The sequence below is a fragment of the Plecotus auritus genome, assembly GCF_963455305.1.
Source record: "Plecotus auritus genome assembly, chromosome: 9".
In the NCBI taxonomy this organism is placed as follows: domain Eukaryota; kingdom Metazoa; phylum Chordata; class Mammalia; order Chiroptera; family Vespertilionidae; genus Plecotus; species Plecotus auritus.
The window spans coordinates 147,288,980-147,315,049 of NC_137783.1; the positions used below are offsets into that span (position 1 = coordinate 147,288,980).

General features: G+C 38.1%; 1 protein-coding gene across 5 annotated transcripts in view; it reads right to left on the bottom strand.

Annotated features, from left to right (window-relative positions):
• The window catches only part of HIPK3 (homeodomain interacting protein kinase 3), a 71,588-nt gene that overhangs the window by 11,596 nt on the left and 33,922 nt on the right, over nt 1–26,070 (bottom strand). For all 5 annotated transcript variants that reach the window (XM_080641729.1, XM_080641728.1, XM_080641727.1 and 2 more), the window contains exons 3-8: nt 9,961–10,084; nt 7,358–7,477; nt 5,588–5,674; nt 4,918–5,102; nt 3,195–3,354; nt 2,704–2,827 (exon numbers count right to left, since the gene is read on the bottom strand). In XM_080641729.1, the coding sequence (XP_080497855.1) occupies nt 2,704–2,827; nt 3,195–3,354; nt 4,918–5,102; nt 5,588–5,674; nt 7,358–7,477; nt 9,961–10,084 (800 nt within the window). The remainder of the gene's footprint in view (nt 1–2,703; nt 2,828–3,194; nt 3,355–4,917; nt 5,103–5,587; nt 5,675–7,357; nt 7,478–9,960; nt 10,085–26,070) is intronic.

Consider the following 26,070-nt stretch of genomic DNA (forward strand, 5'->3'; position numbering starts at 1 on the left):
CTATTATCTTCTCCCCTGAAGAGGTCTAATTATTTTTTATCAAGTATTAACATTTGTTGAATCTAGGGTAAAAGGCATAATATTATTTTTTGAACTTTTCTATATGCTTAAAATTTTTATAGTACATAGTTGAGAAAAATCAAGTAAATAAACACAGCAAAATCTTTAAGAGTCCTGACAATATAATGATGTGGGTATTTTCATTTTCATTATTAGAGACCAGCCATGAGTCACTGTCACAGGAATAGTCCACCATTGAACCACAAACTCATCTTGTGAAGCAATCATCTAAGTTGGGTTTTTTTTATATTTTTAGTGATACAAACCTTTCAATAAAACCTTATATGAAAACCCAATATATATAAAAAAGATGTAAGTAAATCTACATGAGTAAAACAAAAGTGGCTATAGAGTTGACATGTTTTCATATCTCTTGTTACCATCAATCAAGGCAACAAACATATTCTTCTTGGTGCTTTGTTAAGCATTGTGGTAGATTTTTTTAAATTCTTAAATCAAATATAAATTCAAATAACCTTCAGAATCCAGAAATACTAAGAGCTAGAAATGACTAAGACAGTATCTATTCAGCCTGTTTCCTTTTACTAAGACTGAAACAGGTTAATAGATGTGTCTAACAGAGGTGGGCAAACTTTTTGACTCAAGGGCCACAAGGGTTCTTAAACTGGACCGGAGGGCCGGAACAAAAGCATGGATGGAGTGTTTGTGTGAACTAATATAAATTCAAAGTAAAGGAGCGGAGGGGAGAGCAAGAGAACCCTCCGCTCTTTCGGCTCCGCGGGCCGGATAGAACAGCCGAACGGGCTGGATCCGGCCCATGGGCCGTAGTTTGCCCACGGCTGGCTAGGATAACACAGCAAATCAGAGAAACAGAACTATATCCCAGGTGTTACAGACTTAGCAACAATTTTTACTTACACATACATACCTATACATACAGTATTAACATCATGTTTCAAAGGGTCAGTCAGGGCCCCAATTATAATTAACCTCTTGCTTTAAGATATAACTAGATGTTAAATCTTAGCAAGAACAAGATGCTATGAAAGGACTAGGAAGTAGGGTTTTATTCTCGTTATTCCAATCACAAAATCTGCTGCTATCACCCACTAAGAAACACTAAGAAATTCCCCTAGAATTATGCCTCTTCAAAGGAATTCTGCCACCCATCACACTTGAGGATTTGATATTTTTATCTATGTAGGGGATTTGATTTAGTCAAAATCAATCCTTTTGAAAAACAAAAAACTAAGATATGGTTCAAGAACAAGACTATAACATCTGGGACAGAATTCCTTTGACCAAAACTTAACCAGGTGAACTCTCAGTCACTTTATTGTCTAGTGATTATAGATAATATGTACTTAGCTGAACTTCTGGAGCAGTGATACTCAGTACAGGACAAGCCATAGCGTTCAAGCTAATTAATTTCTACTAAGGTATTTTATCGTGCTAGACTCTACAGGAAATACAACTGTCATATGACCCGTGTTGTCAACGATGAAACGTCACTGGTCTAAGGCTACTGACAAGCTTAAATTCAAATGTAGCACTAAATGTAGCAAAAACTGTACAGTATATTTAAGGAATAACTAAATTTGTTTAAGAATAATGCATGCCCCCCCACCTGGTGAAAGAATAGACTTACAACTCAAGGAAGCACAGAGAACCCCCCCAAAAAAAGGAATCCAAAGAAGACCACACCAAGACACATCATAATTAAAATGCCAAAAGCAAAAGACAAAGAGAGAATATTAAAAGCAGCAAGAGAGCCCTAACCGGTTTGGCTCAGTGGATAGAGCATCGGCCTGCGGACTCAAGGGTCCCAGGTTCGATTCCGGTCAAGGGCATGTGCCGTGGTTGCGGGCACATACCCAGTAGGGAGTGTGCAGGAGGCAGCTGATCGATGTTTCTCTCTCATCAGTGTTTCTAACTCTCTCTCGCTCTCCCTTCCTCTCTGTGGAAAATCAATAAAATATATTTAAAAATTTTTTTAAAAAAAATAAAAGCAGCAAGAGAAAAACAGTTACCTACAAGGGAGCACCCATACGACTGTCAGCTGATTTCTCAACAGAAACTATGCAGGCCAGACGGGAGTGGCAAGAAATATTCAAAGTGATGAATAGCAAGAACCTACAACCAAGATTACTCTACCCAGCAAAGCTATCATTCAGAATTGAAGGGCAGATAAAGAGCTTCACAGATAAGAAAAAGCTAAAGGAGTTCATCACCACCAAACCAGTATTATATGAAATGCTGAAAGGTATTCTTTAAGAAGAGGAAGAAGAAGAAAAAGGTAAAGATAAAAATTATGAACAACAAATACATATCTATCAACAAATGAATCTAAAAATCAAGTGAATAAAAAAATCTGATGAACAGAATAAACTGGTGAATAGAATCGAATCAGGGGGATAGAAAGGGAGTGGACTGACAATTCTGGGAGGGAAGGGGGTGTGGGGGTGCAGGAAGAGACTGGACAAAAATCTTACACCTATGGACGACGACAGTGTGGGGGGGTGGTAAGGGCAGAGGGTGGGATGGGAACCAGGTGGAGGGGAGCTATGGGGGGGGGGGAAGAGGAACAACTGTAATAATCTGAACAATAAAGATTTATTTTAAAAAAATAAAATAAAACAGAATGCATGCCTAAATCAAAGTGTAATTTAAATGAAAGAATACCTTGGATGGCTGGGGGGCAGATAATCAGCGTCTGCTGAAAAGCATCACCACAACCAAAATGAGCAGTCCCAGCCTGCAGAGGAATCCCACGGTGCACAACGGAGTGTGCAGATGTGGTCAATGCCTGAAATGAGCAACGTACGAGGCATTACACAGAGCGGTCTTACTGCTGCACACGCTTTATAAAGAGAATTAAACACACTTCTTAAAACCTTAATTCTGTGATAAAAATGGGTCCAGACACTGACTTCACTGAGTTCTACTATTCATAGAATTGTGGCACAGGGGGCAGGTAGAGGGTATTGAAAGAATGAAAGGTGAGAGGAAACAAATGAATTTGGGTAGGTCTGTTCCAGTTGTTCCCTGAAATATTAGAAATTTAATAGAACAGCCATAGAAGACCTCACCAGCACTGTAACTTCTAACTGCTGACATGAGACTTCAAAAGCAAAATGAGCAATCATAAAAAAAATAAATTCTTAGATTCTTACCTGACTTCTTAATGTGCCAAGTTTAGTAAAACTTGCTGCCAGATTAGCTGTACTATTTGAAGAAACTGGTCTTAAAAGTGAAGTTTTATTGTGATTATTTGTGTCACATGAGTTTGGGTGGGACTTACAAATATCCATAATATGAAAACAGGACTTTACACTGCAAAACAAAAAAGTGAGGGAGAGATCACTGTAATATTATTTTAAAGGTATAGAATAATCTAAAATCAATGTACATTAATTAAAAAATTATTTCCAAAGGAGAAAGATTCTATGACTTGTACTTAATCTGCTTATTTCCAATACTGTTTCTACCAGAAAATCGTACAAGATTTAATTTTAAAGCCAGCAAAAGTGTTATCTTATATCTGCAATATTTTTAAGACATAAAAGCAACAATAAGCATTTTTTTTTGTTAGCACCATATAATTTTATGACCCCCTCCCCTTCACCCTAAGTAATTTTTCCTAAATTTCTAGATCTCCACATCCCTAAATTAATGGTATCAATTATGGAGTTATCATGTTATTTTCAAAGTGCTTATATATGGAAACCATTAGACATTTTTTAAGTTTGGAGGGGTGGAGATAGTAGTTCAACTTTATAAAAAATACCTCAGTGATGGAACATCACTCCATGAACCAGGAGGTCACAGTTCCATTCCCAGTCAGGGAACATGCCCGTGCTGCAGGGTCGATCCCCAGTAGGGGGTGTGCAATTTTAAGGGTAATCCACAAATAGCAGATTATCAGTTATCCCTATACCTTCTTCATGCAGTCTTTCTAAAATATTAACAGGTGTTGTTTTAAATCATATACTTTATCCCTTCAGCCTATTAAAATAAAAAAGGTCTGGGGTTCAAAGAATTTGCAAGATTCGCCTAAGGTGATTCTGTTAAGGCCTTCTCAATCTGAGCATACATTTTTCTCCACCACCCCATTAAAAAAAACCTCCTTTCCTTCCACAACACAGGAGAAAAGGGGGAGGGGAGGAAAGCAAATGGTATGAAGGGAAATTGAAAATAAGAGTTTGGGGGACTCAAAAGAGAAACAACTGTTAACATTTCCTGCTAATACACACACACACACACACACACACACACACACACACACACACACACACACACACACACCTGGTTATTAAGATAAGACTATCATATAAAAACAAAATCACTCAGTCATTTCCAGTACAGTGTTTTGGAAAAAGAACACTGGAGTGCAATTGAGATTTATGGTCTAGTTCAACTCTGCCACTTACTAGCCCATGTGACCTTGGCCAAGTTAGTGTGACTTTATATATAATAAAGAAATTGAATCGTTTTTAACACACTAATTTTTTATAGACAGCACTAGAGGCCTAGTGCACAAAATTCGTGCATGGGTAGGGTCCCAAGGCCTGGCCAACGATCAGGGCTGATCGGGACCTTCCAGCAGCTGGTGCCTCCCTTCCCCAGCTGCCAGCTGCTGGCTGCTGGCCAGGGCCTTCTTTTGTTCCGCGCCACCCCCTAGTGGTCAGCACACGTGATAACGAGTGATCGGTCTCCTGGTTGAACTCCCACAGGGACAATTTGCATATTAGGCTTTGTGTGTGTGTGTGTGTGTGTGTGTGTGTGTGTGTGTGTGTGTGTGTAAATAAAATAATATAATATAAATAATATAATAATATATATATATGTATGATTATTTTCCCAGAATCATTTTTAAAAGATTTTAAAGTAACATACTGGTTGCTATGAGGAAAATCTAGAAGATGTTTCATATTAACAAAAGGATGGTTCAACGTTTCAGCTGGAGTAATTCTTAAATCTGCATCGATCAGCAACATTTTCTTTAACAGACTAACAAATTCTCTTCTATCAGCTTTCTCAGCCAAAAGATCACTTCCTTCCAAATCCATCACTGTGTTCACCTGCAAAATCAAAATGTCAAGTCATCAAATAAAAATAAGCCATCACATATGCTAAAATTTCAGTTAAAAAAAAATACACAACATAGAAAAGAACAAAGAACTATAATTATTTTGAAACAAGAAGGAACAGTTGAGCTTAACAAATTCTCAAAATGTTTTCAAGCATCAAATAGGGTTCAAAGAAGAAAAAAAACCTTTTCCCTAAATAAATTCATTTCTAATGAGATATATAAAGAAAAGAAATTTGTTTGCTAGGATTTTCCCTTTAAAAAAATATTTTTTAACTAAAAAACAGGTTGTATAAATTATTTAAAAAAGACAAATGCAATTTAGTTCCTGAAAGATTAAAAACTTAAAATCAATTTTGTCTGAAAGGGTTAAAAACAGCAAGCATTCTAGTCATTTAGAAAATGTTTTCATACCCTTGACAATCAAGCCCAGCACCTTTAGCATGTAAGATTCACAACTGTGACTGTGGTACTCACATGCACTATATCATCCAGACTGTTGAATATGTACTTCCTGGCTTCTTTAGACTTCATTCCTGTCTCTGCCTCATGTTCTTCTAGTGTCTTATTGAACATATCAAAGAGGGAAAATAATGTTATTACCCATCACTTGTAAATTCTTTATTTCTTTAATTCTGGCATATTTAGTCTAATATATTGAATATTCTAAGGCAGTGGTTCCCAACCCTTTTTTGGCCATGCCCCACCTAAGCATCTCTAAAATCCCGATGCCCCCCTATGACATATAATTCTTATTATTCAAAAAGTGAACTCCTGCCGAAACCGGTTTGGCTCAGTGGATAGAGCGTCGGCCTGCGGACTGAAAGGTCCCGGGTTCGATTCCGGTCAAGGGCATGTACCTTGGTTGCGGGCACATCCTCAGTGGGAGGTGTGCAGGAGGCAGCTGATCGATGTTTCTCTCTCATCGATGTTTCTAGCTTTCTATCCTTCTCCCTTCCTCTGTGAAATATCAATAAAATACATTAAAAAAAAAAAAGTGAACTCCTATTTACGTGGAGGAGGCCTAAAATGCCATTAACTTGATCTAAACAAGCTTCCAAAGAACATGGCAACATGAAAGAGAAAAATAAAAGAACGAAAGGACAGTTGAAGTGCTGAGGAAGAAATCACTAAGAAATTGTTAAAAATAATATTAATAATATGAAGTGATATGAAAAAAATAGCAAATAAAGTTTCAAAACATATAATAGCCCTAACTGGTTTGGCTCAGTGGATAGAGCATCAGCCTGCGGACTGAAGGGTCCCGGGTTCAATTCCAGTCAAGGGCATGGCCTGGGTTGCGGGCTCGATCCCCAGTAGGGGGTGTGCAGGAGGCAGCCGATCAAATGATTCTCTCCCATTGATGTTTCTATATCTCTCTCCCTCTCCCTTCCTCTCTGAAATCAATAAAAAAAAAATTTAAAATGTTTTAAACATATAATAGAGAACTGAAATGCGCAAATATGTCACAATATATATTTATATACTATATATGAGGTCCCTAGAACCATAAGAAATGCAAAAAATTCATTGTTAATACTCATTCTTGAATTTCCCCCTTAAAAATCAAATTGCCCCCCTGTGGGGCATGTGTCCCATGTTTGGAACCACTGTTTTAAGGCAAGTAGTAGTTTCAAAAGAATAACTACCATAAATGTATTTTTATTAAAGTACAAAAAAATTAAAAGAGCTTGGTTCAGGTAAAAAAAAATATATATATACAACGAATTCCTTAAACAAAATAATTACAAAATTAATATTACATTGAGGATTTATTGATCCCCCAAAGATCCAGGAATAAATTCAGTACTTGGGTTATGTACTAAGTCAGTAGTCGGCAAACTCATTAGTCAACAGAGCGGCAAACCGCGGCTCGCGAGCCGCAGTTTGCCGACCACTGTACTAAGTGCTTAGATTCAGTCCTTGTCCTATAAAGCTTAATAATGTAGACCTGGATAAAGAAGATTAAACACACAGAAGAAAAGTAATTATACTCATAAAATTTTTTTAAAAAATCATTTAAGATAAGTTAATAATTAATGTTGCCAGGTCAGAGAATGAGCTAAGTCATTCAAAAAAGGGCTTTCTTCCTTAAGGAGCGGGGGAAGGGGTACCTATGTCAAAAATGAAAATTCAAAAGAAGGAAAAATGCAATAAAATAAAGATAAGCATGGAGGGCATTATCCATGCACATGAGACATCTGAGAAAAATGTTTTTCTAAATATATATATTTTTAAATGAATTACCTTTAATCTCCAACCAGAATGAGAAATATCTGTTTCTCTGCAAAAAAATCTTGTGGATTTTGTACCCACATTTAACAACTGTTCTCCTGGTAAACCTTGAGTCTGAGAAATGTATCGAATCTGAAAAATAATTTACAAAACAGAAGAGTTTATTCTTTCATGCATTAGATATTAATTGAATACCTATTACATATCAGACATTATGCTAGGTATCAGGCCAAGAATTAAATGATATAGTCTATGCCCTTGAGAAATTCACAGTCTAGTGGGGAATACATGAGTCAACAATTATAATGCAGTTATAAGTATCATATAATTATTATAAATACCATAATAAATGCATGCTTTATGGAAAGACACAGAAGGGAAGGGATACCTAAAATAATTCTAGTTACAGAAAGTTCCAGAAGAGGTGATGCTCAAGTTGGGTCTTAAAGAACAAATAAGGAAGAGTTTGTTAGCCCTGGAGGAGTGGGGGAAATCTAATCTATTATGATTTGTGTTAAGGTTATAATATGGAAAATCAGAAGAAAATGCTCACACATTCAGAGTGGAAGCACAGAGGTTCAATAAGGGAGAAATGGCAAGAGATGAAATTGAACTAGAGGCAAAAGGGTTTTATTTACTCCAGGAGGTAAAATAAAATGGGAAACCACTGGAGACATCTAGGCAGGAAACTGACAAGCTACATTTTTAACATCTAAGAATGGTGAGAAGCTGAAGCCAGAGGAGAGATGAGGAGGGTGTGAATTGAGAGACTGTGGGGATAGAAAGAAGGAGTGGATTCAAGAGAGACTTAGACTGACAGAGACTTGGTGAATTATGACTGTGGGAGCACTGGAGCGACCACATCCATGTCACTGGCTTGGCTGAGTCAGTAGAAGAGGAGATATGGGTAGAGATGAGCACTCTCAGAATACTGAAAAGTTCCAGCCTCAGGGCCTCTGAACTTAATATCCTTCTGTTTGGGACACTCTTTGCCCAGACATCTGTACGGCTCATCTTTCACTTCCTTCAGCTCTCAGCTCAAATGTCACCGTATTCATGAGGCCTCCCATGACCCACCAATAAATAATAAGCTCTTCCCTCTTCAGTAACCCGTATCTTCCTCACTCTGTTGTACTGTTCTCCACCATGCTTTCTACCAGCTGATACTCTCTGTGATCACTTTCCATTTTCTTACCCTACTCTCCACGAGAATGTAAAGTTTCATGAAGGGAAGGACTTTGTTTTGTTAACTTAAATATACACCCATGTTAATGTCTGATACATAGTAGGCCCTCAAATATCTGTTCTCCACTAAGCAGCACAGGGGAAAAAAAGAGGCTTAGCTCCTCTAAACTGCGTTTGAGAACACAGGGTTCTCATTTTTTAAACCTCAAGGACTCTGCTCTATTAATTAACCCATCCTCCCCTGCATCTTCTATTTGTTCCTCTCTCTGAGATCATTCCCCTCAATTTACATAAATTATTAATATCTTCTATCCCCCTCAAAATTTCCTTTAACTATTTAAAATTCTTTCCTCATTCACTTAAGAGTCTTAAAATAGTAGCCTATATCTTACTTCTCATCTCAACACACTACAATTTGAATTTTACTATTGCTCCCATAATATTAAGACAAGTAATAGCCTGTTAATAATTGACATATTTAATAGTCCCATATTAATCCTTTTCCTACCTTGATACTATTACCCATTACCTTTTTACTTGAAAACTCTGTTCCTTCCATTTCCACATTTTTTCTGGTTCACCTCTTAATTCTTGACACTCTTTAATTGCCTTCCTCCATATGACAATGCCTTCCAGAGTTTTCTATGTCTTCTTCCTGCCCTCTACAAGCCCCAAGTGTCTCTAGTTTTATCTCTAACTCTAAATATTTAACTCTTGCTCTGGAACTGTAGATTCAGCTGCTAATTGAAACTCTCCAGTCAGCTGGCCTTTAGGTACTTCAAAGTGAACATATTCTAAACTGATTTTCCCTTAAATCTGTTAATCCTCATGTCTTCCCCTTTGGTAAACAGCAACCCAATCACATAAATCAGAAACCTGAAATTTATGCCAGACAAGTCTCTCTCCCTCACCACCCTCCCCAACATCCAAAGCCGTAACCATTTGCCTCATGGCACTTTTCTTAACTGCCCTCCTCTCCATCCCTGGTTCAGGTCTTCTTCAATTCTGAGCTTTACAAAATTTCACACGCCTCCTAATCAGTATACCTGCCTCTCTAATGACCTCATCCATTCACCCCCAATTTATTATTCACACTGCTAAAGCACTATTATTTAAATGAACACAGTCTAATAATATAAAAATGATGCCAAAAAAAAAAAAATCTCCCACGAACTTTACGAAAATGGTTTTTGGGCCTGTGCACTCTAACTTTGTTTATGAAATTTACTTAGTGTTATAAAAGAGTTTTTAAAAATCAAACACAGTTTTGAGATTTTGAATTTAAAATCCACAAGATCTCAGGTCTAGCCATTTTATTTTTAAAAGATTTCCCACATGTATTGTGTACCTAAAGAAATGCATTCTTAGTAGTCTATTATTTTTCTTTACAATCTACCAATTCTACTAGGTTATCTTGACAGCTCTGTTACCTGGTCATACTCCAAGGCTCCTGGGTAGAGCGGCCATCCAAGGAATAGTTCTGCAATCACGCATCCCAATGACCACATGTCTATGGCTTCACAAAATGGCAGCCCCAATATAATCTCTGGAGCTCTGAAATTTAAAAAAAAAAAAAAAAATCAGGATGGGTTTTCTTTAAAAGTATCTGATTTCATCTGACATTCTAAGGAAAGTTAATAAATGACAGAAAAAGATACCTTCTATTTATAGTAATTCTTCACTTTTCAGAACTCTTTGAAACCTAGTCATAATCCTGAATTAAGCTTTAGAAGGTGCAGTACGTAAAACATCACTTTGATAAAATATCTACACTTAAACCTCATGGTTTTATTAAGATAACATTAAAAAGGAAAAAGCATACACTTGTTTTTGAGACGACAGCAGATTAGATATAAAACACTAGAAAGAAAACTGGCAAACTATTAAATACATGCACTATGATATCAACAGAACTGAAAACCAGACGTTGAGAGATAAGACCAAAACAAAATAAAACCCCAAAGGCTACAAGTGGATCTAGACTTAGATAATATTTCAGAACAGGATAATAAATATTCACATAATTAGGGACATTAGTCATCCAAAAGAGACAAGACCAAGTTCAATGTATTCTGCTTTAAAAGGCCGAAAAGTAGAGGATATATCAAAACAGTTAAAAAGCATTTTAGCACTTAATGAGCTTTGCTTATTTAGAAAATGTATTCCATGAAAGGTATGATTCCCACATAAATTATGTTGCTACTTCACATGGCTTTCCCATGAGAAGATTAACAACCTAAGACAGGCTCCACATAAAGCTATGTAACTCCAAAGTAAGTCATACATTCAGAGTTCACTAGATTTGCATGTTCGCGGCGACGAGGCAAGCGTTCCACCCCAGCCGTGGAGGGCATCTGGGCAGCGGGCACAGAGCGGTGGTGGGGGATGGGGGAGAGGAGACACTTGCATCATCACCCCGGCGACGAGGCAAGTGTTCCGCGGGTGGGCCTCTGGGCCATGGAGAGCCTCTGGGCAGCGGGCGCGGAGCCGCCAGGCCCCGCAGAGAGCTACTGGCGCACGGATTCGTGCACAGGGCTACTAGTTGTTGATATAATTGGCCAAGCTTTGAGTCTGAGGCTTAGATGTAGAGAAGTATCAGTGTTCATTCCCTGATTTTAATGATCGTATTGCAGTTATTTAAGAGAATATTCCTGTTTGTAGGAAATTTTAAAAACAATCTCAAACTTACAGAGATGTTGTATTTTCTATTTTAAAAACAATCTCAAACTTACAGAGATGTTGTAAGAATAGTATAATGAAATTTTTTTCCTGAAGCACTTGGGAATAATTTGCCAAATAACTATATACTTTGTATTTCCTACAAACAGGAATATTCTCTTAAATAACTGCAATACGATCATCAAAATCAGGAAATGAACACTGATACTTCTCTACATCTAAGCCTCAGACTCAAAGCTTGGCCAATTATATCAACAACTAGTAGCCCTGTGCACGAATCCGTGCGCCAGTAGCTCTCTGCGGGGCCTGGCGGCTCCGCGCCCGCTGCCCAGAGGCTCTCCATGGCCCAGAGGCCCACCCGCGGAACACTTGCCTCGTCGCCGGGGTGATGACGCAAGTGTCCCCCCACCACCACCACGGCTCTGTGCCCGCTGCCCAGATGCCCTCCACGGCTGGGGTGGAACGCTTGCCTCATCGCCGCAACAACGAAACAAGCATTCCGCCAGGCTGCTCACGCTGCCCACTCTCAGCGGCTTCCCCCCCGGGACTGGGGGACTCCGGCGGGGCTGAAAGGACTGGGTGCTGCCATCTTATGGCTATGGGCACTTCCATATTTGTGATGGGGTGATGGCTAATTTGTATATTACCCTTTTATTAGATAGTATGTCCAAGTCAGAATCATGCATTGCATTTAGTTGTCTTATCTCTTTCAATCTTTTTCTTTTATACATATATATATATATATATATATTTTTTTTTTTTCCCCCTCATTTCAGAGAGGAAGGGAGAGGGAGGGAGAGATAGAAACACCAATGATGATGAGAGAGAATCACTGACTGGCTGCCTCCTGCATGCCCTATACTGGGGATGAACCTGCAACCCGGGCATGTGCCCTGACCGGGAATCGAACCGTGACCTCCTGGTTCATAGGTGGATGCTCAACCACTGAGCCACACCGGTCAGGCTCTTTTAGTCTATTTCAATGTTAAATAGTTCCTTACGTTTCTCCTTGACCTTGGCTGAGACATTACAGACGAGTTATTGTAAAATGTCCCCCCTAATGTGAATCTGTCTGATGTTTACTCATAATTATATCTGGGTTATAAATCTTTAAGAGGAGTATTACGGAATTGATATTTTCTCATTATATGCTAGCAGGTGGCATACAATTTTGATTTGTTCCATTACTGATAATGTTCACTTTGATTACTTGGTTAAGGTGGTGTCTACTAGATTATCGCCACTATTTTGTATGCCATAAAATATTTTCATTTTCTATGTGTATCATTACATGTAAAAGGCTGGGAAGCAATACCTTAAAGCACTCATAATCTAGATGAAACTGTCCGAGATGTCAGTGTTCTACCAGCCAGTCTTACAATAAAATAAACTCTAAGAATTGGACTATGCATGAAAGAATAATGTATCCCTCAGTAATGAATCAAGCTTACGTTTTTAGTTACTTCTTAATTGTTTCTCAAATTCTTCCCCTGAGCTAAATATACTTTTCTATAAAAATGATCATAGCAGGGATTCTGATATGTGCAACATTCTTCTGCTTCCTTTGCAATCTACCTTAACTCCCTTCTGAGCACCATAAATGTAGCAGTGCTAAGGATACAGAGGGAATAAACTTCATTTGAACTTTTGCAGAACAGGCAAGGCACACATTGACATGTCTACTGAATGGAGACTATAAATAAACCTGTTTACCACTCTATCACAATTAGCAGGCAAGTGTCAAAACCACAAACAAACTCAAAAAACTAGGCCATATGCTAAAAAAAGGCAATCTCTACCTTAAATGCTGTTTCTTTTCTTTTTTTTCTTTTTTTGCCATGTGCTTTCAATCAATTTTATCATATTCATTAAGACCAAATCCTTTCTGCTCTTCTAAAACCTTGAAACACTGACATAAAGTATAAAGTGGGTAAGCCGAAAAAAACTTTTTAAGTGAGACACTAACTCTAGATGGTTTGCAGGACTTTTGCTAGACCCCAGAAGGGAATGTTGGCAGTAGATGCCTCAAGTAAGAACATGGTGAAGTACTGTCACTCAGAAAAGATGACTATTGATGGAATATTTTATTTGATTTAACTTTTATTTACTTTTTAAACTGAAAATTCAACTACTGACAGAAGAAACCCAACCTTGTTAGGAAAAGATGTTTCTCAGTTCAGGAACTCAGTACATCCAGTTTTAGAAACACTTATCTATAATAATAAAGGCGTAATATGCTAATTAGACCAGACAGCCGAACGACTTTCTGGACGACCTCTGGACGAAGCCAGGGCTGCGAGGGCCAAGGCAAGCCACTGCGGCTGCGAGGACTGAGCCCCTTGCATGAATTTCATGCATCAGGCCTCTAGTGTTCTTATAACAGAGAGAGGTGCTTTAGGTTACCATGGCAAATGCCATTAAACTTTGAACTCATGTGATGATTTCATGGCCATCATGAATATGGCTACTAACTTAGTTTTCCCACAGACAGAGAATACATCAGTTAGGCCAACGAGAACATCGGTATAGCACTGCCTGCTAGTCTTTAGCTTCTTGTGACTCTAGTGACAGAACAACATAGGTCCAGTCAAGCCTAGCACCTTGATCAAACAATTTCTGAAATGACAAAGCTGATGATTCTCTCAGGTAACGTCCCTCAGTAAGACTGCAAGGTGCAGCTATCTAGGCTTCTCTTGATGATGCTCCTGTACAAACATATATCTACATACTTCTCTTCTTCTGACAATAAGATACCAGAGAAATGCAACAGAAACTTGAAAATGGTAAACTCAGTAAAGATAAAAATACTAAAATAAGGACGGTCTTCTCTGAGGTAGAGAAAGATGCAGAATACATTTTTCTAAAGTAACAGTTTTATTAAAATATAATTAACATACCATATAATTCACTAATTTAAGTGGTAAAATTTAATGGTTTTTAGTATGTTCACAGAATTGTGCAACCACCACCACAGTCAATTTTTAGAATATTTTTATCATCCCAAAGAAACCCTATATCCATTAGCAGTCACTCCTCATTTGTCCCAAATACCTCCATGCCTAGGTCATCACAAATCTACCTTCTGTCTCTTTAGATTTGCCTATTCCGGACATTTCATACAAAGGAAATAAAACAACACGGGGTCTTCTGTGACTTGTTTCTTTCTCTTGGCATAATGTTTTCAAGGTTCAACCATGTTGTAGCATGTATTAGTACTTCATTTTTTAATGCTGAATAGTACTCCATTGTACGGATATACCGTAATTATTTATCCATTCATCAGGTGATGGACATTTCAATTGTTTCCACTTCTGGGCTATTATGAAAAATGAGAACTTAAGCAAGAGAAGCCATGTCAGCTCACCAGCCTACTAAGTAAGAATACACTCCAGTGCTAAAGAAGGTCAGAGCAGAATCTATACTCCAAATACAAGTACATATTGCCTAGGACAGAACTAGCCAGTACAGAAATGCCTTTGATGGAATATACAGTATATCCAAAAGGGAAAAGAAGGTACTAGTGTCAAAAGAACTATTGATTTTTCTATTTTGTTCAATGAATCACGCTTTATGAGTTAATCTTGTACAGGTATACCCCTTTATCAAACTTCTAGGGCACTAAAATAATAAGAACCCCTTGTCCATATACTGGCAATCCTATATAATAAAAGGCTAATATGCAAATCAACCAAACTGTGGAACGACCTGTCGCTATGACACGCACTGACCACCAGGGGGCAGATGCTCAATGCAGGAGCTGCCCCCTGGTGGTCAGTGCGCTCCCATAGGAGGAGCACTGCTCAGCCAGAAGCCAGGCTCACAGCTGGTGAGCGCAGCAGTGGTGGTGGGAGCCTCTCCCACCTCTGTGGCAGCGCTAAGGATGTCTGACTAACGGCTTAGGCCCGGGGGGAGCAGGCCTAAGCCGTCAGTTCGACATCCCCCAAGGGCTCCCAGACTGCAAGAGGGGGCAGGCTGGGCTGAGGGACCCCCCCCCCGAGTGTACGAATTTCGTGCACTGGGCCTCTAGTCCAATATAAAAGAGCATGGATCATGGGTGCAATACCCTTTGGGTAAATTTCCTAAGAACTTTTTGCTAAACTGGTACAGAAATATTGGGAATCTATGCAGAAAAGCTCTGGGAAGACAAATTTTGGAGTCTGATAAGGAAGCACTGATTTCAAACACTGAAAACCGTCTAAATAGAACTAGATTTGAAACACTCAAGAGTAGATACCTCGCTCTCCCTCTAACAGCAAGTAATTTATCTGAGCCTTAGTATCTTCATTTCTTAAATGGGATTTTACCAACCTTATATACTCCAAGATTATCTAAAGAACTAAGTAGCCCTAGCTAGTGTGGCTCAGTGGATAGAGTGTTGGCCTGCAGACTGAAGAGTCCCAGGTTCAATTCTGGTCAAGGGCACATGCCTGGGTTGCGGGCTCGATCCCTAGTGTGGGGCATGCAGGAGGCAGCACATCAATGATCTTCATCATTGATGTTTCTAGCTCTCTTTCCTTCTCCCTTCCTCTATGAAATAAGTAAAAATATATTATAAAAAAATAATAAAGGACTAAGTAAGAGAATGTGTATAAAATATAAAACAATATATACATTCCCCTAAGTTAGTCATGCTCCCACTTTCCTAATTCACACCTCTCTTCTCAAACTACCACCTCCTCCCCCATCCTCATTGCCGACTGTTTTCACTGCATCCTACTTTACTGGGAACAAAAAACGATGGAATTTGAAAGAAACTTCTACATTCTCCCCACATGTACTAGCCCACTTGCATCTGTCAGTGCTGCTATCTAAGGCGTCCATGTTCACTTACTGAAGTATACCACCAATTTCCCACCCTCTCTTATCAATATCTCTCCATATACAAGACCATCCCCCATCTGCCATCTTGAAAAAAAGTCTCGTTTCTACACTCTCCTTCAGCCATAACCCTTTTCTATGTTCCTTTTACACCAGTCCTTCTTGAAGCACTGTTTAGAAAAGATGCCTCCAATTCTGCCTCTAACTTGAACTCACTCAAATCACCACCCCATCAGTCCACCAAAATAGCTCTTGTCAAGGTCACCATCAGCCACTGCATCACCACATCCTTAATTTACTTGACTTGCAGCATCGACAAAGCTGATTGTGTTCTCCTGCACTAAACACTGTCTGCATTTGGCTTCCGGAACACCACTTAGTTCTCCTCTTTACCTCTCTCACTCTCCCCTCTCAAATTCCTTTCTAGTTTCATCTCATTTCCACAACCTTTATAAATTCTGGAGTGCCCCCAGGCTCAGTCTTTGGATATCTATCATCTCTATGTACATTCACTTCCCTAAGGCAATCTTATCCAATCAGTTTTAAATACATACCACCTCTATTCATAAGGCCCCCAAATGTGTATCTCCAATCCAGACCTCTGTCCTTAATTCCAGACTTATGTATCCAACTGCCTACTCAACATCTCTTCTGAGTATCTAGCAGATATCTCAAATTGATCATGTTCAGTGGATTTATCAGCCAATGGGAGCTATTGGCAGTCATTCAGGAATGCTAAGAATATCTTTATTAAATCAAGTACATGAACCAAGCACGTTATCAACCAAGAGACATTTACACGTTAGCCACTTTGTATCTGGGACAGTGTTTTGACTACATAAAAAAAACAAACACAATTTACTGAACTTTAACAGTGGGCACCATGGAAATAACTGTTAATGCATTATCTCATTTAAAGAACTTGTTCTAAAAACAGATTTCTGCATTGTTCTTCTGCTCCAAGATTAAAAATGCAATGAAATAAAATGTTCCATATAAAACAGAAAAAACCCTCAGCCAACCTGCAGAATCATAAAAAATAATAAATCATTGTTTTTGAAGCAACTAAGTTTTGGAGTTGTCACAGCAACAAATAACTGATATACTGCCCAAAGTACCCAGAAAGTGATGTAGTAATTGAGATTTCAAATGCCTGATTCCAAAGGCCTTTTTTTTTTTAATAGAAAGGTTCTATTTTTTATTTTTTTAAATATTTATTGTTGAAAAAATTACGTCTCCTTTTTTTCCCATTGACCCCATTTAGCCTGTCGCCGCCTTCACCATACTATTGTCTCTATATCATGCCGCCTCAGATTATAAAATCCTGTGTCCAAAAGAAACATAGAAAGCCAAACTAACAGAAAACCTAGAAATGGACACCAAAGTCAGTTTTAGCAATTCAATTAAAGTTATGCACTCGTTTTATTTTCCACAGAATAGGAAAATATTAAATGACCTATATTTTCTAATAATTTCATAACATGAGAGACCACTATGTGCCTTTTTCTTTTTTATCCTCACCTGAGGATATTTTTTTCCATTGCTTTTCAGAAAACGTGGAAAGGAAATAGAGAGGGAGGGAGAGAGAGAAACATCGATGTGAGAGAGATACATAGATTAGCTATCTCCCACACTTGCTCCAATCAGGGCAGGGATCAAACCTGCAACCCAGATGGGTATTTACGTACCCTTGACAGGAATCTAACGCGAGCCAGTGCTTTAACCACTGAGCCACACCTGCCAGGGTGGTATGTGCCTTTTTTGATTAACTGGTCTTTAGCTTTCTAAGACAATCAAAAGAAAAAAGTATTTTGCTGCTATTTTTTAAACGCACTTTTCAATCTGTGTAACTCCTTTAAAAATATATAACAGCAACAGCATCAAGCAGTTACATAACACTATGGACTAGGTAATCCTCTAAATGCTTTGTAAATATTAACCCATTTGATATTCATATTAATCCTTTTAATAGGAACAGATACAAGGAGAAGTAACTTGCCTAAGGGTCACAAAGCAAGTACCAGGTGCAGTTGGGATTCAAAGCCAGGTTTTATAGCTTCAGAATCCATACTTTTATCTAGTACATCTTAAAATAATTCCTAGTGTTACTAAAACTATAGACTCAGACTTTTATGTACTGTAAGTTTTCCCACTCAGATGCTATACTTATCATTGTGTTCTTTTTTGCTTTAAAAATGTCACCTTTGATTTTAAGACTAATCAGGAAATATAAATATACTTATGTGAAAAGAACTCTAGTTGACATTTTACTAAGCCATTTTCCTGGTCTTTAAGCATTTACTCATCTTAACCATAAATAATCCTTCACATTAAATACTCAGACATCTGCTGGATGCTTCTTAGTTAAAATAAGGCTCTTATTTTGGCAGTTACTGTGTTCCTAATGATGACTGTGCAACATCCTTTTACAGAGGCAATTAGGAAATGAGCTAAACAGTGGTTGTGACGATCTACTAGCTCACAGGTGTGATTACTCATAAATACCAATTCAACGTCATGCACTCAATAAATTCTAACAAATAACCTTATACTTAGCAGAAGACAGCAAAGTGGTTGCAAAATGCAGGTTCAGGTAAGCATGTGTTTGTACAAGCACAGCAAATCTTAGGAAGGTTACACACCCAAGTTTTATTGGCAATGATCTCTGACAAGGAGGAGGGAAAAGTATGCATTTGCACAACATTTGTTTCTAAAATAAACATCTCGCCCTAGCTGGTTTGGCTCAATGGATAGAGCGTCAGCCTGTGGACTGAAAGATCCCAGGTTCGATTCCGGCCAACGGCATATGTCTGGGTTGCGGGCTCGATCCCCAGTGTGAGGCGTGCAAGAGGCAGCCAAACAATGATTCTCTCACATCATTGATGTTTCTATCTCTCTCTCCCTCTCCCTTCCTCTCTGAAATCAATAAAATATATTTAAAAAATAAATAAATAAAATAAAGTAAAATAAACATCTCATATTATAAAACAGAAGATTAATGTTTAAAAATTATCAGTCATCAAATTAGACTAAATGATCAGGGATTGGTGAATCTGCTTTATTTCCTTTCATTATAAAAAACATTTTTCTAGTGAAAATTTTTTTTATTGAGTCTATTGGGGTGACATTGGTTAGTGAGCATTTCTGACATGGGAAGGCACTGCCTCAGGATGGAAGGAATACTGCAGGTGTTTCCCTTAGAGGTGCTATCATTGTGTGTAGGTGATACCATGAAGGAGACTCTTCTAAGAGAACAGAGAACTTACACTGGAGTACCTCCAAGAGTCCTTCCAAATGATAACACAACTGAAATGTGTAGTATTAAAAAACATTTTGACAACTGGAACTTTAACAGAAAGATGACTGTTAAAATACACTAATGAGTTTATTCCAGCTTAATCAGTACTCTTTTCAATATCCTGCAGAATGGTGCTTTTTTTAAAACCAACAAAACCTCAACATTCTTATAAAAAGGCAAATAGATTTCAAAAAAGACAATCAACCACTTTTAGAAATATTTTTCTTTTTAAAGTTATGGATGTTTTTAATGTGTTGCTTTAGGCAATAATATCACTACAAAACAATGGATATTCACACAGATTGTATTTTTACGACTAACCACAACTACTCAATAACATGTTGAAATGTAATCAAAGTACAGGCTCTTAGAATAGGCACTCATTCAAATGCAGCTCGAGTCACAGGCTAAAAATATCACAATTAAAAATATCCTCATTGCAAGGCCACTTAATCTTTGAGTATGTAGGACAATGATCCAGGTCAAAACACCAAGTACAAAGAACAGCAGTAATAATATTTTCAAAACCTATTAAATGTTAAATCTGAGAGGTGGAGGATAGGAGACAGCAAAGATTTAATATGCATTACCAATACCAGTACACAGATGTATAGCTTAGAGTCCTGTGCCCAAAAAGATTGATACATCAATAACCTGCATATTTAACTAATTAATAGCTAGGAGAAATGTATTTCACTTATAGACAGCACTATTTATTTTATATTTTATATACCAAGAACAGTTACAAGATCACTCAAAATTCTCATGATATGAAAGAGAAAACTGTTAACATATATCAAGAGAGAGAAACCAAGAGCTGGATTAGTATGGGAATATGAAAAGTATCTGTAGAAAATAAAAGAAAAACATGTCAGTAACTGAGGCTGAATGTGTGTTCTTTATAGATTGGCTTATATGCTATTAGATGTAGAAGAATCACAGATCATATACATAACTACATTATTAATATCTTACATTTGTACTGCACCTGTACTTCACCACCCGTTCAAGTATTTTATTTATGAGGTAACAAAGATATATTTTGTTATCCCAGTTCTACAGGTGAGTAGGAGGAAAGTTCAAAACAGCCCAGAATTTCTGAAAAATTTTTTAAATATGTTTTTATTGATTTCAGAGAGAGGGAGAGACAGATAGAAACATCAATGATGAGAATCATTGATCGGCTGCTTCTTGCACACCCTCTACTGGGGATCGAGCCCACAACCCTGGCATGTACACTGACCGGGAATCGAACCCTGAACTCCTGATTCATGGGACAACACTCAACCACTGAGCCACACCGGCCGGGAAGAATATCTTAAATTTATTTAACTATGAAATATATTTAAAATTATAATGTATTATCAGTAGATGCCAACAGGAGCTCATAATCTGTGAGGTGTGCTTTAAATAAATCAAACAGAAATTATTTAGTTGCAATAAATGATTCAGTTTTGTAACCCTATAATAATTATTAAAATAACAAAAATGTTTATAAAGCCCTTATTAGAAGTCACATTCCATTCATTATTTCATTAAATTCTAACAAAATCCTGAGGCAGGTACTGTATTATCTCATTTTAGAGATGAGGAAACTGAAGCACAAAACTTTCCAGGATCCCTCAGTGAGTGAGTAGTGTGGCTTATTCACAAAGCCTGAGTGAGAGACCAAGCTCCTTGACACCATGGAGATCCATCATTTCTATTATATGAACTATTGCAAATGTGTTACATAATCACATGACCACATACCTGTGCATTAACAAGCAGGTAGAAGATCAGGCTCTGATCCGTTGAGCACACCATTTCTTTTTTTTTTTTTTTTTTTTTACATATTTTTTATTAAGGTATTATATGTGTACATATCTTACCATTGCCCCCCCACCCCACTCCCATACATGCCCTCACCCCCCAATGTTTTGCATCCGTTGGTTACTCTTATATACATGCATATAAGTCCTTTGGTTGATCTCTTATTTCCCCCACCTCTCCCTAACCTTCCCGCTGTAATTTGACAGTCTGTTTGATGCTTTACTGCCTCTGTATCTATCTTTTTGTTCATCAGTTTATACTGTTTTTCATTATCCCCAAATGAGTGAGATCATGTGGTATTTTTCTTTCATTGACTGGCTTATTTCACTTAGCATAATGTTCTCTAATTCCATCCAGGTTCCTACAAATGGTAATAATTCCTTCTTTTTTACGGCAGCATAGTATTCCATTGTGTAGATGTACCATAGTTTTCTGATCCAGTCATCTGCTGACGGGCACCTAGGCTGTTTCCAAATCTTAGCTATTGTAAATTGGAGCACACCATTTCTTAATGGCAAATAATCTCTTAACAGCTAGGCAAACACATTACTATTTTTCTCGCGCTTACTTTTCCTTGTAACTTTTTATATTGATGTACCTTTAGACTTATAGAAAAACTGCAAAATTAGTACTAAGAACTTTTATATACCCTCAACCAGATTCCCCAACTGTTAACATTTTACCACATTTGTTTTCATTACTTTGATAAACACACACAAATATAATTTTCTGAATCACTGAGAGTTAAGTTGCAGCCACTGTATCCCTGTACCCTAAGTACTCCATCCAGTTTGTACTTCCTAAAAACAAGGAGAGTCTCTTGCTTAGCTACAGTGTATTTGTCAAAAGCAGGAAATTACTATTAATACAATACTATTATTCAGATTTTTCCAATTGTCCAATATTGCTGTCCTTCAAAACAAACAAAAATTTTAAAATTAAAAAAATCCCAGGCCCATGACTCTTTAGCTTCCTTTATCTGGAATAGCTCCTCAAAATTTCTGTCGTTTTCATGATATATCATATTTTCAAATTACAGACTAGTGAGTTAATTTGTGGAATGTCCCTCAATTTCTGTCCAGTGTTTCCTCACAACAACGTTTGAGTTACCTATTTTCAGCAGGAATACCACAGGAGTGGCACTATCTTATGCTTAATTTTTAAAAGTGTAAATCAGAAAGCATATTACTACTATCAATTTTTTCAAGGAGTATCTATTAATAGTTCTCAGAACAAATTGTTATATGCTGGTATAATCAAATAAGGAAAGACTTTGGACTATCAGAAAAGTGAATTCAAAACCCAGTTCTGGCAGTTACTTATAAAACTCTAGGCCTTAAGGCATGTTATTCATTCATTTGCAAATGAGAAATACACTTGTGGTTCCAGATTATTGTAGCAATAAAAACAAGTAAAGCCCTGGCCAGTTTGGCTCAGTGGATAGAGTATCGGCCTGTGGACTGAAGGGTCCTGGGTCCTGGGTTCAATTCCAGTCAAGGGCACATGCCAGGGTTGCGTGCAGGAGGCAGCTGATCAATGATTCTCTCTCATCATTAATGTTTCTATCTCTCTCTCCCTTTCCCTTCCTCTCCGAAATCAATAAAAATATACTTTTTAAAAAAGTAAAGAACCTGGCACATAATTAATCTCCCTTTTAACCAAAAAGAATCTAAAATTCAGTGCTTGAGTGGTTTCCCCAAAGTTGCAGGGCCAATAAACAAAATGGTGCCAAAACAAAAACTTGGATTTAGTCTGTAAGTCTTATGAGCAATAAAATGTGACTCTACAGTCCTGTTAATATTGATGTGTGTGTCTTATCTTATTTATTAAGAAGAACGTTCGGTCCTTAAGATCAGGAGCTGCCTCTCAGTTGGTTTTATACTTCATACAGCCCGTGGCAGAGTATTTTACAAACTTAGTCATTCCTTAAAAATGTGCTCAATGAACACAAAACATACAATTAGACACAATGCTCCCCAAAATACATTCCATTTTAATATACATTTAAAATGAAATTCTCAGATATATAATAACCTACAAAACGAGCAACTTCTGGACCCAGACAATTGGAACTTAAGGGATTATGAACATATGAAACACCCACACATATATTTTCTCCCAACCTAACCCTGAATAATTTCCTACCAGAACCATTAATCCCAACAAATAACCATTCTAAAGAATTGCCAAGAATCATTTAAAAGCTTTCAAATATAATGAATTATAGTCTGCCTAATAAAAGAAAAATGGAAGGTACTTAGCAGCTAGTGTCACACTAACATCCCCAGCAAGAACTATAAAAGCTAAATAACACACACACACACATATAGCTAGCTGTGTGTATGGCCTACATGTCATAATGATGAAGTCAATGTAGGTTCATCAATTATAACTAATTTACCACTGTGGTGTGGGATGTCAATAGTGGGGTAGGTTGTATGTGTGTGGAAGGAGAAGGGATATATATGGGAACTCTGTGGTTTCTGCTCAATTTTGCTGTGAACCTCAACAGCCCTAAGAAATAAAGTTGATTTTTTTTTTTTAAGCTGTGTGAAGTCATCAGAGATCAGAAGACAGCTAGGACTTAAGGGAACAAAATCCCAGAGCAAAGAGAAAACTTATTAAAGTGAACCTTACATTTCCTCGAGGTAGTCACCAGAGGCTGAACAGAAAGCAATGGCCTAGAGCCTGCAGCTGTCCCACTGGGCTGGGAAAACAAAACTGGAATTCAGAACCTGCCAAGGAAGAGGGGCCTTGGCAGATACTCCAGGCTTTTCCACTGAAACCACAAAGGCCTACACCCTAGGAACAAGGGCAGACTGAAATAGACCAGCCTCACTTGAAATAACATGATCTACATACTCCACCTGGCTTCCAGAATGAAAAAGAATGATCTCTGGAAGAAGATATTATCACCCAGAGTTCTCTGCATAGCAATGTCCAATGTTCAAGAAAGTAGATGAAATGGTAGGAAATTTCACCATAAAACTGGAATCTACATTTTATTTTATTTATTTTGAAAGTATTACATATGTCCCCTTTCATCTCCCATTGACCCACTCTGCCCCCTTTAGGCCTTCACCTACCCTATTGTCTGTATTCATGGGTTATGAATATATGCATACAAGATATTTGGTTGATTACCTCCCACCACCCTCCCCCACCTTCCCTCTGAGATTCCCCACTCTGTCCCATGCTTCCATGTCTCTGGATCCATTCTGTTCATCAGTTTATTTTGTTACTTAGATTCCATATATGAATGCGATAATGTGATACTTATCTTTCTCTGACTTATTTCACTTAGCTGATACTCTCCAGGTCCCTCCATGCTGTCTCAAACGGTAAGAGATTCTTCTTTTTTACTGCAGCATAGTATTGCATGGATAACTAGGTGTACCAATTAATAATGCGGATTTTTTTCAATAGATGGAGTTACACATATGTTGATATATATGCAATTTGATATGTATGTTATTTTGTTGTATTGACATCAAGCTTCAAAACTTCATATGTCAAATTTGCTAAAGGTATTAACATCACAGATATTTTTACGCTTAAAAATGTCGAATTTTGTGCCAAAAAAAAGAGCATTTGTGGGAAGTTTTAATTCATTAGTTTATTTTGAAGAAAAAGTTATTGTATACTTCGGGAAGCTTATGGTGAACATGCTCCATCTCAGGATACTTGTGAATGCTGGTTTAAACACTTTAAAAGTGATGAATTCGATGTGAAAGACTAAGAACATCCAGGTCGGAAACTAAGATGGCAGCATAGGTAAACACCTAAACTGCTGCCTCACACAACAATTTCAAAACTACAACTAAAAGACAAAACGGACATCATTCAGAACCACAGGAAAGCTGGCTGAGTGGAAATTCTACAACTAGAAGGAAAGAAAAGCACACTGAGACTCAGGGGCGCTGCGGAAGGCAGAGGTACGGAGGCGCGCGACGCGCTGAGAGGACTGACTGCTGAGTGCGCGGCTGGCATTCTCAAGCAGGAGGGAGACAAAAGCTCCCGACTGCACTGAACTCCAGTTCCGGGTGAGACTCTGGGGACCCAGACTACTTCGGGGAGAAACTGGACTGTCTGGCAGCGGGCGAAACTCGAGGGCGGCTTTCTCTCAGAGGTGCTTGCAGCGATTACCACGGACACTGAGACCCAGGGGCCTCTTAGGGCAGGACTGACGAGAAGCCAAGGCTGTCTGCTCTGCCCTGAGACTCCGCCCCATCCAAGCTGAGCACAGAGGCTTTTGCAATTTTGCAAGTCTTGTCCCATAAGGGTGTCTCCAGCACAGAAGTTCTCCCAGCGTAGACACAGCTAATCCTCACAGCCAATTGGCCTAGAGGTCAATTCCTCCCATGATACCAACAAAAATCAAGACTTAACTACAACAAGGCTGTACACACATCCACAAAGGGGTGCACCAAGGGTGTCCACATCAGGTAACTGGGGAGGCTGAGCCACTGGGCCCTATAGGACACCTACCACACAAAGCTACTCTACCAACTCAGGGAAGCAACGAAAATGTGGAGACAAAGAAACAGATCACAAATGAAAGAAATGGAGAAACGCAAACGACTGGATATATTGTTCAAAACCACGGTTATAAGGTTTTTCAAGAATTTCCTAGAAAAGGCCGATAAATTTAGCGAGACCCTAGAGGATATGAAAAAGGACCAACTAGAAATTAAGCATACACTGACTGAAATAAAAAATATTATACAGAGACCTAACAGCAGACTAGAGGAACACAAGAATCAAGTCAAAGATTTGAAATACAAAGAAGCAAAAAACACTCAACTGGAAAAGAAAAAAGAAAAAAAAAATCCAAAAAGTTGAAGATAATGTAAGGAGCCTCTGGGACAACCTCAAGCGTACCAACATCCGAATTACAGGGGTGCCAGAAGAAGAGAGAGAGCAAGATACTGAA